This window comes from Podarcis erhardii (assembly GCF_964252035.2).
Source record: "Podarcis erhardii genome assembly, chromosome: 2".
Lineage (NCBI taxonomy): Eukaryota > Metazoa > Chordata > Lepidosauria > Squamata > Lacertidae > Podarcis > Podarcis erhardii.
Genome location: NC_138498.1, coordinates 17,030,402 through 17,045,079, shown reverse-complemented (window position 1 = coordinate 17,045,079; position 14,678 = coordinate 17,030,402). Strand labels below are relative to the sequence as shown.

General features: G+C 43.5%; 1 protein-coding gene across 4 annotated transcripts in view; it reads right to left on the bottom strand.

Moving 5' to 3' along the window:
• Positions 1 to 14,678, bottom strand: part of DIP2B (disco interacting protein 2 homolog B) — a 176,580-nt gene that overhangs the window by 61,914 nt on the left and 99,988 nt on the right. For all 4 annotated transcript variants that reach the window (XM_081849506.1, XM_081849507.1, XM_081849509.1 and 1 more), the window contains exon 3: positions 3,216 to 3,338. In XM_081849506.1, the coding sequence (XP_081705632.1) occupies positions 3,216 to 3,338 (123 nt within the window). The remainder of the gene's footprint in view (positions 1 to 3,215; positions 3,339 to 14,678) is intronic.

The window sequence follows — 14,678 nt, the reverse complement described above, 5'->3', positions numbered from 1 at the left end:
TATCCACACACCCACATATAGCTACAGCTGTATGAATGTCTGGAAGATTTCCTCCTAAAACCTGTTAGTCAATTCTGCCCTCAATAGAATTTTTCCTAACAGCATTTGAACATATCTGATGCTTTGGTCTCAAAGGCCTGATACAGCTTTGTGAGTTCAGCAGCAGCAGCAGCCTGCTCATGTTTGAACACTGTGCTCCAGAAGGGCCATTTCAGCAAGCCGACAGGGACCAGGGGAATTAGCCTGAAGGAGATTAGGCAAAAAGAAAAAAGAGTTCATGCTGTAAATGCCAACTACTGAACATGATTCATCTGGACAGGCACAGTAGTTCAATGCTACAGATGAAACAAACACCACATGATTCATATACTTCAGGAACGACTTCTTTTTCAGGAGCACAATAAGAGGGAACTAATGGTGGTGAGAAGGTTATTTTACCAAGAAAGGCAGGAAAACACTTGTATGCTGAGAGGATTTAGCTGAGCGGGGCTGAAAACAAATTTCCGGATTGGCTGGTGACTTTGGAGTGGTGGTGCACAAATTGGACAAAGGCAGAAAAGCAAATTATGATTCAGGACTCAAGAGTTTAACAATGTTAAACTCCACGAGGGTGGAGCAAGGACGTCATCAAAAGCTACCTGCAAGGCACAGAACCGCAAACAAGCTGAGGAACATAATACTAAAGCTAAGAAAATCATTCCTAATTTTTAATAATGCTCTCTAGTCAGACATGAGCCCCAAAGAGCCAGTGTGGAGTAGTGGCTAGAGCGTTGGACTAGGACCTAGCAGATTGGGGTTCAGATCCAAAGCTCGCTGGGTGACCTTGCACCAGTCACTGCCTCTCACCTGACCTACCTCACAGGGTTGTTGTGCAGATTAAATCAGATGTGGGGGGGACGGACCACCTATGCCACCTTGAGCTCTTTGGAGGAAAATGCAATCAATACATAAATGAATAGAATTTGGGCACTTCTCCCTGCCACCCAATACCCTCTCACTTGCTGATCCAGCCAATACATGAGATCATCTGAATCCAGAGCTGTGCTAGTGGTGGTGGTTTTAAGTACTGCTATGCAGGATCCTCTGCAGCACTTCCAAAATATAGACAGGAGAGGGAAATGGTTTGTGAGCTGAAAGCGAGTAGCAAATTCAAAGTGGTACCACATCTTCTCCCTCTGCCTTAGCTAGCACTAAGAAGTAGAAATTTGGACATCAATGAGCCTAAAATCCTAGTTGTAAGATCTTGGCAAGATCTAATACCTGCTAGGGTTTGGAGACTCACGGTAGCTGCAGATGCTCACAAGAAGCAGACAGAAGAAGACTGACTATTTCTCTCATCGCTAGGTGGATGCATGTATCCTCCATACCAAGATGCAAGTTCTGCATGTGCAAGGAGCAACACATAACGTGCCACAGAGGATGGATGAATCTCCTCACTCCGCTCTCTCACAAGGGCTGGAAACAGCAGAAACAGGTGCTAAGAGACCCACTTTATGAGAACGTCTCAAGTTGCCTTCAGTGGGCAGAGATGACATGTTGAACATGGAAACGTTTTGGATTGCACTGCATTTTGCAGGTTTCTGTCTGATAGGGTGAACCTTCGTTTTTGGTAGGAGATTGTCCCGAGGTCTTGGAAACAAAGGATGAACATCTCATCCAGCGAAACAGAGTTTGAGGTGTGGTAACTGATTCCAAAATGTGAAGAGACATACAGTGGTACCTCTGGTTACGTACTTAATTCATTCCGGAGGTCCGTTCTTAACCTGAAGCACCACTTTAGCTAGTGGAGCCTCCCGCTGCTGCCGTGCTGCTGGAGCACAATTTCTGTTCTCATCCTGAAGCAAAGTTCTTAACCCGAGGTACTATTCTGGGTTAGCGGAGTCTGTAACCTGAAGCGTATGTAACCTGAAGCATATGTAACCCGAGGTACCACCCAAGGTATTTCTATATCAAGACAGCATAAATAAAATTCTCATTTTATCCTCACAACCCTGTGAGATAGCTTGTGGTAAGATATAGTGAGTCGCATGGCTGCAGGGGGATTTTAACACGGGTAAACATATCTTCAGAAACCTGAAAGGCTGTCACATGGAGGATGGAGCAAGCTGGTTTTCTCCTGCTCTGGAGGCTAGGACCCAAATTGATGGATTCAAGTTACTAGAAGGGAGATTCTGATGGAACATCGGGAAGAATTTCCTGACAGTAAGAGATGTTTGATAGTGGAACAGACTTCCACAGGAGGTGACAGGCTTTCCTTCCTTGGAGGTTTTTAAGCAGAGGTTGGATGGCCATCTGTCAGGGATGATCTAGTTGAGATTCCTGCATTGCAGGGGGTTGGACTAGATGACCCTCGGGATACCCTTCAACTCTACAATTCTATTACAGTGGTGCCTCGCAAGACAAAATTAATCCGTTCCGCGAGTCTCTTCGTATAGCGGTTTTTTCGTCTTGCGAAGCAAGCCCATTGACAGCTTAGCGGATTAGCGCTATTAGCGGTTTAGCGGCTTTTAGCGGATCAGCTGATAAGCGGTTTAGCGGCTTAGGAAAAGGGGGGAAAGGGGGGGGAACCCGCAGGAACTCGCAAGACATTTCGTCTTGCGAAGCAAGCCCATAGGGAAATTCGTTTTGCGAAGCGCCTCCAAAACGGAAAACCCTTTCGTCTAGCGGGTTTTCCGTCTTGCGAGGCGTTCGTCTTGCGGGGCACCACTGTATTCCATTCCCATATCCAAATCCAACATGCTAGACACTGGCCTCTGGTAGTGAATGCTCTACTTAAAGATGTATTTTTAGGAAAGCATTTTAAAAGACTGAAAAAGAAGCATGACACGAAAGGCCTTTTCTCCCTTAAAATCTAAGACTCTAGTAAAGGTAGCTGGAAGGCTTGCCTCTGCAACAATGCTTGAAGTGGACAACAGAGCAGAACTCAAATCCCAGCCAGAAGAAAGATGCAGCAAATTCTACAGGAAGGATTTGGAATGAAAATGCTAAACTCATAGCCCTAATGTATAAATCCTGGAGCTGCACTGAACTATGTTTCACTTAGAGTAAACTCATATGAAATCAACAAAGCTAAGTTAGTGATCTCCAATAATTTTCATGGGTCTACTCAGAGGATAACTACCATTGGCTACAATCTCCCGATTTGATTTAAAAAAAATAAATGTAAAAAACAACAACCCCTCAATGTTTCTCAGATGAATTTGTAGTAGCCTTACCGGATCGATAGCGTTCATCTCTAGCTCCCCCAGATCGTGCCCGATGATACTTGGATGAAGATGGTGCTGTTGCTGGAGTGGGTGTCTGATTTCGGGGTTCCTTTTGCAGACCTGGGTCGACCCCTGGGGAAATATTACCAAAAAAATACTACTTTATGAAAGAAAATAAATGGCTTCTTCTGACCAGCATTCAGGATCTGTATTGGCTGATTGCCCAGTAACGATATAGGTGCTTTTGCACGCAAATGAGAAATTGACAACGGGCAGAATTTTTTCAAGCAAAATCTTACACAATTGCATCAAGTTGTGGGATTTCCTTTACTGAGACTTTTAAGAAGGTAAAAAGGTAAAGGACCCCTGGATGGTTAAGTCCTGTCAAATGCGACTATGGGGTTGCAGTGCTCATCTTGCTTTCAGGCCGAGGGAGCCGGCGTTTGTCCACAGACAGCTTTCCAGGTCATGTGGACAGCATGACTAAACCGCTTCTGGTGCAACGGCACAGAAACGCTCCTTACCTTCCCACCACAGCGGTACCTATTTATCTACTTGAACTGGTGTGCTTTCAAACTGCTAGGTTGGCAGGAGCTGGGACAGAGCAACGGGAACTCACCAAGTCGCAGGAATTCAAACCTTTTAAGAACAGGCTACATGACCATCCACAAAAGATTCTTTGAATATTACAGCACAGGTAGAAAAAAATCCCAGGAGTCTTGAATGCCTATATCCATACATATGTTATAGTGCTGTCTAAGCTTATAAAATATTCAACCAAGGGTCAACTTGCTAACTTAAAAATTAGTTGCCAACAGCAAGGAACATGCAACAGCATTCAGCCCTGGTCTAGAATAGCAAACAGCATCCAGCTCATGATGTCAATTTATCTGGTCCTTACACAGTACTTGTAGAGCATGCATAGGGTCCACAAGGTTTTGAGCAGAGGGAAGGATGAAGTGAGGGCAGAAATTGGAGCATGTGCTGACCAGATGCCTGCACATTTAAGCAACATTTGGAGATTCTTAACTCCCACCCCAATTACACTGCCCATGAAGGAACTAATAATTAAGTCATTATGCTTTTATCAGGAACATGAACAGCAACTGACAGAGTGCAGTGCAGATGACGCACAACTAGGCACAAGCCTTTAGCGTTCTGCAGGCTGAAACATAGGCAAAATATGCATTCTCCTAGCAGCGCAGATAACAACATCTCCCAGCTGAGCAAGTAAGTGGCAGTTTATACCTCCTCTAGGAACAGCAAAGCTATCTCAGCTGCATTTCCCAGCCCTAAACATCTATGAGGAGCAACCTGAATAACCTTGCAATGTTTTCCGCCAGCACGACAGTCGTAGTTTCATATGCTTCCTCCTTCCTTATTCTTTAGGGAAAGGAGAGTATCAGAAGCCATCTGAGTTGGGGCAGAATGAGGAGGTTTGTGGAAAATATTTGCAGCTAGGTTCAGTTTATTTTTGTATGCACATTTATCAGCAAATGTATGCATGTAGATTCATGAACCCAGAAGGATGAGTGCAGTGGAAAAAAAAGCATTGGGGGAGGAAAATATTACCCCTGGAACTTGTTACTTCTACCCTTCCAAATGTGAGTCAAATAAGAAACTGATCAGAGTATGTCAATCTAATTCCTGATATTTCATACCCTCCAACATTTCTCTGATGAAAATTGGGACGTCCCATTCCATGATAATGTTACTATTTATACCCCACACACATCTTACTGGGTTGCCCCAGCTACTCTGGGCAGCTTCCAACATATATAAAAACATGTATAACGTTGTTGTTGTTTTTTAAAAAAACCTTCCTTATACAGGTTTGCCTTCAGGCAGCTTGGAGGTTGGAAAACTCCATACCCTCCAACATTTCTCCAATGAAAATAGGAACATCCTAAGGAAAAGTGGGACATTCCAAGATCAAAACAGAAACCAGGATGGCTTTTCTAAATCAGGGACGTCTCTGGAAAATAGGGACACTTGGAGAGTCAGATATTTTTCAACCAAAGCCCTGAAGTCTTATAGGGATAATAAAAGCATTCAAGCACAATAAAGCAAACTACAGAAAGTTTATAAACACGGCGGTATAGGCTTGTTTGGATGTGGGAAGGGAAATGTGTTATTTTAAAAGTTGCTGACCTTTCTGAATGAACAATTGGAATCTGCTATTTTTACTAAGTAGGCCACAATAGAGAAATGGATTATTTCACAGAAGGCTACCTGACTTGGAAATCTGATATGCAGTACATTCATTTTTAAAAGATTGGCAGGAAGTGCTTGGAAAAATAAGTTGTTTACAATTTGGGAGACGAGGGCCTTAGAGTAGAAGTGGAGGCATTCACTAGTCAGGATGAGTGATGTTATCCCCAGTTTAGCAATAAATTCATAGCTTAGATCAGCATTTTTCAAAGTTTCCACCTTCCGCACTGATTTGCCTGTCAAGGAATTGCATTATGAAGAATTCTGCAGCAAGTTCTAGGGTTCTGCTCACACAAGATACTGGCTGTGCTTCATGGTCAGAGTTGGACCAATATCCTAACTCAGCAGTTCTCAAATGGTGGACCAGGGGACATCTGTGGCTGGGTCTCCGTACCACAGCTTGCCCTATCTCTCCTCACTCACCCACCCTGCCCTTGCTAAGCCCCAGTAATTTTCAGTCCTCTCAAATAGGTCCTGGGAGTTGGAAATTGGAGAATTCCTGTATTAACACACACAACAAACCATCTCCTAAAGATGCACACGTTACAGAAGAAAATTGGTAGGGAAAGGCAAGCTTTGCCTGACACTGCAGACGCTCACATTAAGCAACTCTATATACAAGGACTCCATGATCACTGCAGATGGTGACAGCAGCCACAAAAAGACGCCTGCTTCTTGGGAGAAAAGCGATGACAAACCTAAACAGCATCTTAAAAAGCAGAGACAATACCTTGCCAACAAAGGTCCGTATAGTTAAAGCTATGGTTTTCCCAGTAGTGATGTATGGAAGTGAGAGCTGGACCATAAAGAAGGCTGATCACCGAAGAATTGATGTTTTTGAATTATGGTGCTGGAGGAGACTCTTGAGAGTCCCATGGACTGCAAGAAGATCAAACCTATCCATTCTGAAGGAAATCAGCCCTGAGTGCTCACTGGAAGGACAGATTGTGAAGCTGAGGCTCCAATACTTTGGCCACCTCATGAGAAGACTCCCTGGAAAAGACCCTGATGTTGGGAAAGATGGAGGGCACAAGGAGAAGGGGACGACAGAGGATGAGATGGTTGGACAGTGTTCTCGAAGCTACCAGCATGAGTTTGACCAAACTGCGGGAGGCAGTGGAAGACAGGAGTGCCTGGCATGCTCTGGTCCATGGGTCACAAAGAGTAGGACACGACTACACAACTAAACAACAACAACAACAACAACATATACAAGGAACACAGTTTGAAGACCAATATAATGAGTTAAATATTCTCTGGTATGGCTAAATTATTTATTGCTTGGGGTCAGGTTTGAAAAATCCAACTGCCTCGGTCACATAAGTATCTGAAATTCAGTGTTGACTCCTAAAACATAACTTGCTGGCATCAATATAAAATTGATCACATACATAACAAGTAACTGTTTCACAACTGAAGAAAATAGCTGCAAACCACAAGATTCCCATCCCCCTTCAATGAACAGCCCCCGATGACAGTCTATCCAATGAAAACTAGGCTACATTTAGGAGAGTTCGCCATTTTTTAAAAAAATCCTTAAATATATTTGGGCGGTTTTGGATGAAGAGGTGAACTGTCTCTGAAGAGAAAGTAAGCCTTTACCACTAATACATGGAATCAAACATTTATAGAATTTCATAAATTTCTAATCTTTAAAACAGTCCCTGAAGAATGAGAGAAGCAGAAAGGGCGGGAGTGGAAATACTTAGAAAAAGTTGTGTGAAATAAAATAAGCAAATCTGAACCAAAGTTAACCCAATTCTGCAACAAGGAAAACCTAGCCCTGTAACTTGTAAAAATATATATATGCTTATGTTCATAATTTAATTCATTTTATAATTTAATTCATTTCATTTGAATCTCACCTTTCTTCCACCAAGGAAGTTGGCACCATACCAGGAATTTCTAGCCATTCTCCCATCTAATGGTCCCTCAACAGACCCACTTAGCTTCCGCCAAGGTACTGCATTGCGAGCCTTCAGCCCTTGCCCCAGGACATGTTTTTATTACTTTGCATAATCAACTGCATTTTTTTTTTCTATTCTGCATATTTTATTCTGCTTCTACGTGCCACACAAAAGCACAAGAGCCTATACGGTGCTTTGAAGATACAACTTTTGACCACAAGAAAACACACCTGAATAAAGTGTGATTTCAGGAGGCACTGGTTCAATAATTTCAAGCCAACTACAAAATATTAAGGACTATAAACTTGCTTTGTTTTCTAAATACAAGCTTCAACTTCTAAGAAAGCTGATTTCTACATTAAGCGCTTTGTCTGTACTTGCACAAGATTGTGGTATATACTAAGCCCTACCTGTATATTCACTCTTCACTTAGTATGCAGTTTTCATGTTAAACATACAATGCTCGCTCTAACATACCCACATAATTATTTAAGGCCCATCAGTCCATGAACCTAGCACTGTTAATTATAGTTTTCTTCTACTGTCGTTTCAGCTGCTAATTAGCAGTCACACTGGGTATCAGCTCAGTGTTGCATGAAAAGCAGAGGAATTATAAGAAGAGATCAAACTGCTTTTTTGTAGATAAATAACAAGGTTCTAAAATTAGCTGGAAATCCCCAAAGAATAAAATATACTTATTTGTAGCATTGCTGGGGAAAGCTCACCGATGAGCAAGAATGGGAAAATTACAGAGACTTTTGAAGCCTGGGGGAGCAGAAAGATTCATAAGTGTTTCTTCCATTTTTTCCCTTTCTTGTTTTTCTCTTCTTCTTTTCTGTTCATTGCAATGGGATGAATGTAACATGATAGAGGAATTTTGTGCCAAACATTTAGAGCTGTGACGAACCGACAACTGAAGATGCTGAACGTTCTTTATTGGCTAGCCAAATGGGATGTCCAATGTTTGGTAGCAAATAAATGTAGGGGCTATAGGTAGGGACCTCTTACAAACAGGCAAAATACTACAGGCAAATACAGACAAAGATACAGACATTGTGTGTGTGTGTGTGTGTGTGTGTGTGTGTGAGAGAGAGAGAGAGAGAGAGAGAGAGAGAGAGAGAGAGAGAGAGGGTGTTTACATTTCAACTGTCATTTCTTTCATGGCTTTGGTTCCCAATTTTCACAAGTTTACAAAAAAAAAAAAAAGGTCTGTAAGAACAGCATGCTTGCCATGTTGATCCCAGAGGGTGAGACTAACAAAGAACTAAAACATACTGTCATTCATTCAAATGGGCCCAGACATGGAATTTTTTTCTACAAAAAATGATGCATCTTTACAATAACATTCAGGTTTGCAGAGGATTACAAAATAATGGAGAACAGTCAGAAATACACTTCATACCCACAGCTTCACTTTCAATCCTAGACATTTTTCTCTTGGGATAACCCACAACATTAAAAAATGACTTCAAAGTAAACTAAATGAAGTACCGTATTTTTCGCACCATAGGACGCACTTTTCCCGTCTTAAAAACTAAGGGGAAAAGTCTGTGCGTCCTATGGAATGAATGCAGGGGGGAGGCAGGCAGGAAATCCCCCAAGAGCCCCACACAGGCTTCGCGCGGCTCTTGCGGGCTTTTCCCCAGGAGGGAGAAGGGACTGACGTGGCCAGTCAGTCCCTTCTCCCTCTTCATCTTTAGCCTTGCGTGCCTCTCCAGCTGCGGGAGGCTGCGCAAGGCTAAAAGAGTGGCAGGTAGGGGAGTACCTACCTAGACACTGAAGCCACATGTCTCTCCGATGAAAATTGGGAGTGGGCATTGTGTGAAGTGGCTGTGGATCTCCTGCTGCAGAAGTGTAGGACTGTATAGAGTTGGGAGGGCCACCCGAGGGTCATCTAGCCCAGCCCCCTCACAATGTAGGAATCACAGCTAAAGAACGCCAGGCAGATGGTCCCCCAACTGCTGCTTAAAAGCCTCCAGTGGTGGAGACCCCCAGCACCTTCCGAGGTCATAGAATTGCAGGGTTGGAAGGGAACCCCAGGAGTCATCTAGTCCAGCCCCGGTGGACAGCGGGCGCGATCCATCCCGTTGTGCAAGGCTAAAGATGCTGCGCAAGGCTAAAGAGGAGGCCAAGGCAGCGAGCGGGATGGATCGCGCTCGCTGCCTTGTCTTCTTTAGCCGCGCTGGAGAGGTTTAGCTCCTGGCTGGAGAGGTTGCGCGGCTATGGATCCCGCTCTCTGTCTTGGCTTCTTTGCTCTTTGGGGCTGGGGGGGAACCCGGGCTTCCCCCGCAGCCCCGAGAAGCTCTGCGCGCAGCCTGTCCGTTGCTCTTTGGGGCTGGGGGGGGGGAATAATTTTTTTCCCCTTGATTTCCCCCTCTAAAAACTAGGTGCGTCCTGTGATCCGGGGCGTCCAATAGAGTGAAAAAGACGGTAATGGGGGAAGTACCTGGGGAAAAGAGACAACTACCTTTCTTGAAGCACTTATAATATGTGTCCCATACACAAGGTATTAAGACTTTTAATACGTATACTCAAAAGATTTCCAGAATAGTTGCTTATCCCACTCCAGTATTTATCTCGGAAGAAACTCTATTCAACAATTGTTTTAGTGTATTCTAGAGAGAATGCAACCAATGGATTTATATCAGCACTAATAAAGGGAGCAGTTACAAACCACAGCACTTACTTCCACAAAGGGTTGCATAGCTTACCTTGGATAACCATATGAGATATAAGTGAGAGTAAAAGAGCAAAAAAGTATTTTAGAATGATTTAATAAAAGTCCTGCAGCTAATGGTACAACTATAAAGTAGCCTAAGCCATGCCTTGGGGAGAGGTTTGTGTAGTCCAAATTCAAAATCATTTAAGAGTTTAGATTCAAGAACAGAATTGCAATTAAATGGTTTGGGATATGTCTTGCCTCAAACTGCTTATTCTGGAAAATAAAAAATGTGATGAAATAAAGAAAAAGAGCTGGCTACCACCCCTATATTGAGGGCTGCTCAACCCAGACCTCAGATGGCCTCTTCCAGTAGTTTCAGGTACATATTGAAAAGCACAAAGAGAGAGAACCTGAGATTCAATTGTATATCTGTAAGCCCTGAAATTGGTAACAGAAAATCGATTAGCCAGCTCAAAGGATTCTTTTTTTTTTCTTGGCAGGGATCTCCCTGAATCTTTAGACTATTTCCACCCCCACCCTTATACAGGACTACTGTATCTTCAAAATTCTGTTAGGCAGAGCTGGGAAGTCAACTTGGACCAACTCATGCCAGTAAACATTTAAGTACTATACTTGTAAAACAGTGGGGTCAACAATGTCATGGCAGAAATACAATACTGAAAGATTTTAAAAATTAACTATGGTCAGCTCAAGGGCACCTTATACACATTTTTGCCCGCAAAACTGCGGGGGATACTTGATCTCTGCTGGAAATGTCAAATTAAATAAGCATTAACAGCTTCTACAATCCACATAGCAATAACTTCTTTCCAGAAGAGTTTACGCAGTTTGTTTAATGCTAAGAAACCCAAATATTGACTGTAACAATCTTTGGACTAATACCAAGCAAAGGTAATAGGCCACTTTAAAAACAAACAAACTGAAAATAGAGTGCCTAGCAGAGCCTATTGAAGGGCTCCAATCCAGCACACATGTATCTGGGAGTAAGTTCCACTTGAGTTTACAAGCGCTTGCTTCAGAGGGTTGCACTGTATCCTAGATTGGCACTGAAGGTAACCCATTCAAATGCACCCTATTCCCACTCGCAATTTGTCACCTTTTAAAAATGGTATTCAGAGACAGAGAAGTGAGAGCTGGACCATAAAGAAGGCTGATCGCTGAAGAATGGATGCTTTTGAATTCTGGTGCTGGAGGAGACTCTTGAGAGTCCCATGGACTGCAAGAAGATCAAACCTATCCATTCTGAAGGAAATCAGCCCTGAGTGCTCACTGGAAGGGCAGATCGTGAAGCTAAGGCTCCAATACTTTGGCCACCTCATGAGAAGAGAAGACTCCCTAGAAAAGACCCTGATGTTGGGAAAGATGGAGGGCACAAGGAGAAGGGGACGACAGAGGACAAGATGGTTGGACAATGTTCTCGAAGCTGTGAACATGAGTTTGACCAAACTGCGGGAGGCAGTGGAAGACAGGAGAGCCTGGCGTGCTCTGGTCCATGGGGTCACGAAGAGTCGGACACGACTAAACGACAACATCCAGAGACAGCTGCCAGCCTACAAGCAAAGTGTTCTTGAATGTGAGTGAGCTGCAGGGCAACCAGGTTTCTCTATTTTGGTACCCAAAGCAGCACTAAGCAAGCACTATATCAGAGTTCACATAGGAGAATATACCCGTATTTTTCGCTCTATAACACGCACCCGACCATAACACGCACATAGTTTTTAGAGGAGGAAAATCCGTAGGCATGCCACCCGTAGGCATTCCCTCCATAACACGCACAGACATTTCCCCTTACTTTTTAGGAGGAAAAAAGTGAGTGTTATGGTGCAAAAAATACGGTATTTCTTTCCCCAAATGTAAGACTGATTTTCACGTAATCTTAGGTACAATTTCAATGCAGTGCTGTCACCCACTGACATTCCCCACACCATGGTTAGCTGCCATTCAACTCACATGCAGTACAGAGCCCTCCACAAGAAAATTAGCCAAGGTTATCCACACATTCAGTGGTAGCCAAGGACTCTTGAATAGCTAAATGCTTTCACAATCCCAAGTTCACACATTATTAAGACACAAACTATAATTGTAATGGAAAGAAACAAATTATGAAACCGGGTTTCAACCGTGGTTCATTTAATGTGGCATGTGAACCAAACCGTTGTTTTAGAGCAACAAAAGCTGAGTCATTTGGTTTTCAAAACTGTCAAGAAACCAACAATATAGGTATTGCTTGCTGCCTTCGGGAGTCAAAGCATAGCAAATTTGGCATCGGCAAACCAGGGGGGTGGGGTGGAATTAAGTGCACAAACTACGAGTTATCAGCTATACACTATTGAGGAGGGGAGGGTACCATTACCTTGTCATTGACTAGGAAACTGGTCACAAAATGTGTCCATATTCGAACGGTCTCATGTTTTGGGGACGGCAAAGTGGGAGGGCTCAACCTCTAAACAGGAAAATACAGTGGTACCTCGGGTTAAGTACTTAATTTGTTCCGGTGGTCCGTTCTTAACCTGAAACTGTTCTTAACCTGAAGCACCACTTTAGCTAATGGGGCCTCCTGCTGCCGCTGTGCCGCCAGAGCACGATTTCTGTTCTCATCCTGAAGCAAAGTTCTTAACCTGAGGTATTATTTCTGGGTTAGCAGAGTCTGTAACCTGAAGCGTATGTAACCTGAAGCGTATGTAACCCGAGGTACCACTGTAAAACAATGAAATACTTTTTACTATGCTTGGTTACTGGGCATAGAAAGACTCTGACTTGTCATGAACTGTGTGCACTAGGCAACAGGTACTTCTCACACCTGCACAACCTTATTCCACACAACAACATTCCAAAGTATAACCGATACACTACCTGGAGGAAATAATCTCATTACTTTCCAATGGCAAATACTGCAGCTTGAATATAGGGGAAATGCAGCATTTTATATTTGGGAAAAGGAATTTAAGCCCCGCACAACAAATGACCGAATCCTGCACATTTATGGGGCAATTAAAAACAATCTGGCAGGACCTGGAGACAGGGGTGCCAACTTGAATAAAATATTGCCAGGGGGGGAGGGAATAAGCCCTGCCTTGCATAATCAATCACAAGATGTGGCACATGCATACCATTTAAATGGCAATGCCCATGAATTTTGGGAGTCCATGGTCCCCTCAAATATTTTACTGGAGGCGGGAGAGACTTCAGCCCCTAGGAATTGACTCCTATGCTTGGATATGACTGTTTTCCTAACTGGAGTTTTCTACAGAATTAAAGATACAAACTTTAAACAACAACAACAACAACAACAATATAAGCTGTCCAATATATGCCTTTTGGAGCAAACCCAATCCAGAACTACAGGGGAACAAAGAAAGCAGCAATTATACTGCAATGAAGTGGGGAGGAGAGGGAGCTGAACTTCCTGTAGGAAATCTGTATGACATGACATTTATGCTGACTAAAATAAAAGCAGCTGACACCTTGTCTGTATTTTGGCAGGGTTACCAGGTTAGCTATTTACTTGTCTGCTGCCTCCTCTCTACTCCACCCTGAACCCCAGGATCATGACTGTGTCTGGGCTTGCTAGAAATGAGTCAGTTCACTTTTTTTAAAGGAACTTTGGCATGCCATTTGTCATACCCAATCTGTGCACCATAATTGTGTGTGAAACATGTCAAGTAAGGTGTGTGGGCAGCCTTGCCACTAACACACTGCAATGACTCCCCTATTATATAAATGGACATGGAGGAATAAATTCCATCTCTGTGCAGTGCCCGGTTTGCTTTAGCTGGCTGGCAAATGATGATGATGTTTATGAATATCACTCATTCCTTTGGTTGCTCTTACACTACAGCACAGCTATTTAAAAGCAGTAGCTAGGGATGCTTCATTAATGGCAAATGGACACCCTCTATCCACTCCTGGCACGGGGCAAAGTAAAGGTTGATTCACCCTGTGGTAAATGTCACATGCTGTATTTTTTGCTCTATAAGACGCACTTTTCCCCTCCTAAAAAGTAAGGGGAAATGTGTGTGCGTCTTATGGAGCGAATGCAAGCGGGAGGCTCTGCTCAGCACTCCCTTTAAAGAGCTGCATGGAACGGATGCCCTTCTCCCTCCTTGGGAAAAAGCCCCCAAGAGCCGCACACACGCTCTTTAAAGGGAGTGCGGCTCTTGGGGGAGCCTTCATCCCGCTGCCCGGGAGAGGCTGCGCGCGGCTATCCCATAAGCCAGGACAGCAAGCGGGATCGCTGCGCAGTGATCCTGCTTGCTGTCCTGACTTCTGGCTTAGCCGCGTGAAGCCTCTTGAGGGCAGGGGGAGCCCTCAGCCCTGAAGAGGCTTCGCGCAAGTATCCCAGAAGCCAGAAGAGCAAGAGGCTATCCCAGAAGCCAGATCCCTCTTGCTGTTCTGGCTTCTGGGATTCAGAATATTTTTTTTCTTGTTTTCCTCCTCCAAAAACAAGGTGCGTCTTATGGTCTGGTGCGTCTTATAGAGCGAAAAATACGGTAATTAAGATGTGAGAACCTATTCCAATTTGAGATTAATACTGATTTTTTATTATTATTATTATTATTATTATTATTATTATTATTATTATTAAACATCACCTTAAATTTAGGAGGATTCATAAAGTGAGGAAGGATTTAAGACTGAGGGTTGGCATGTGTACTGCTTCAGTAGCATTGA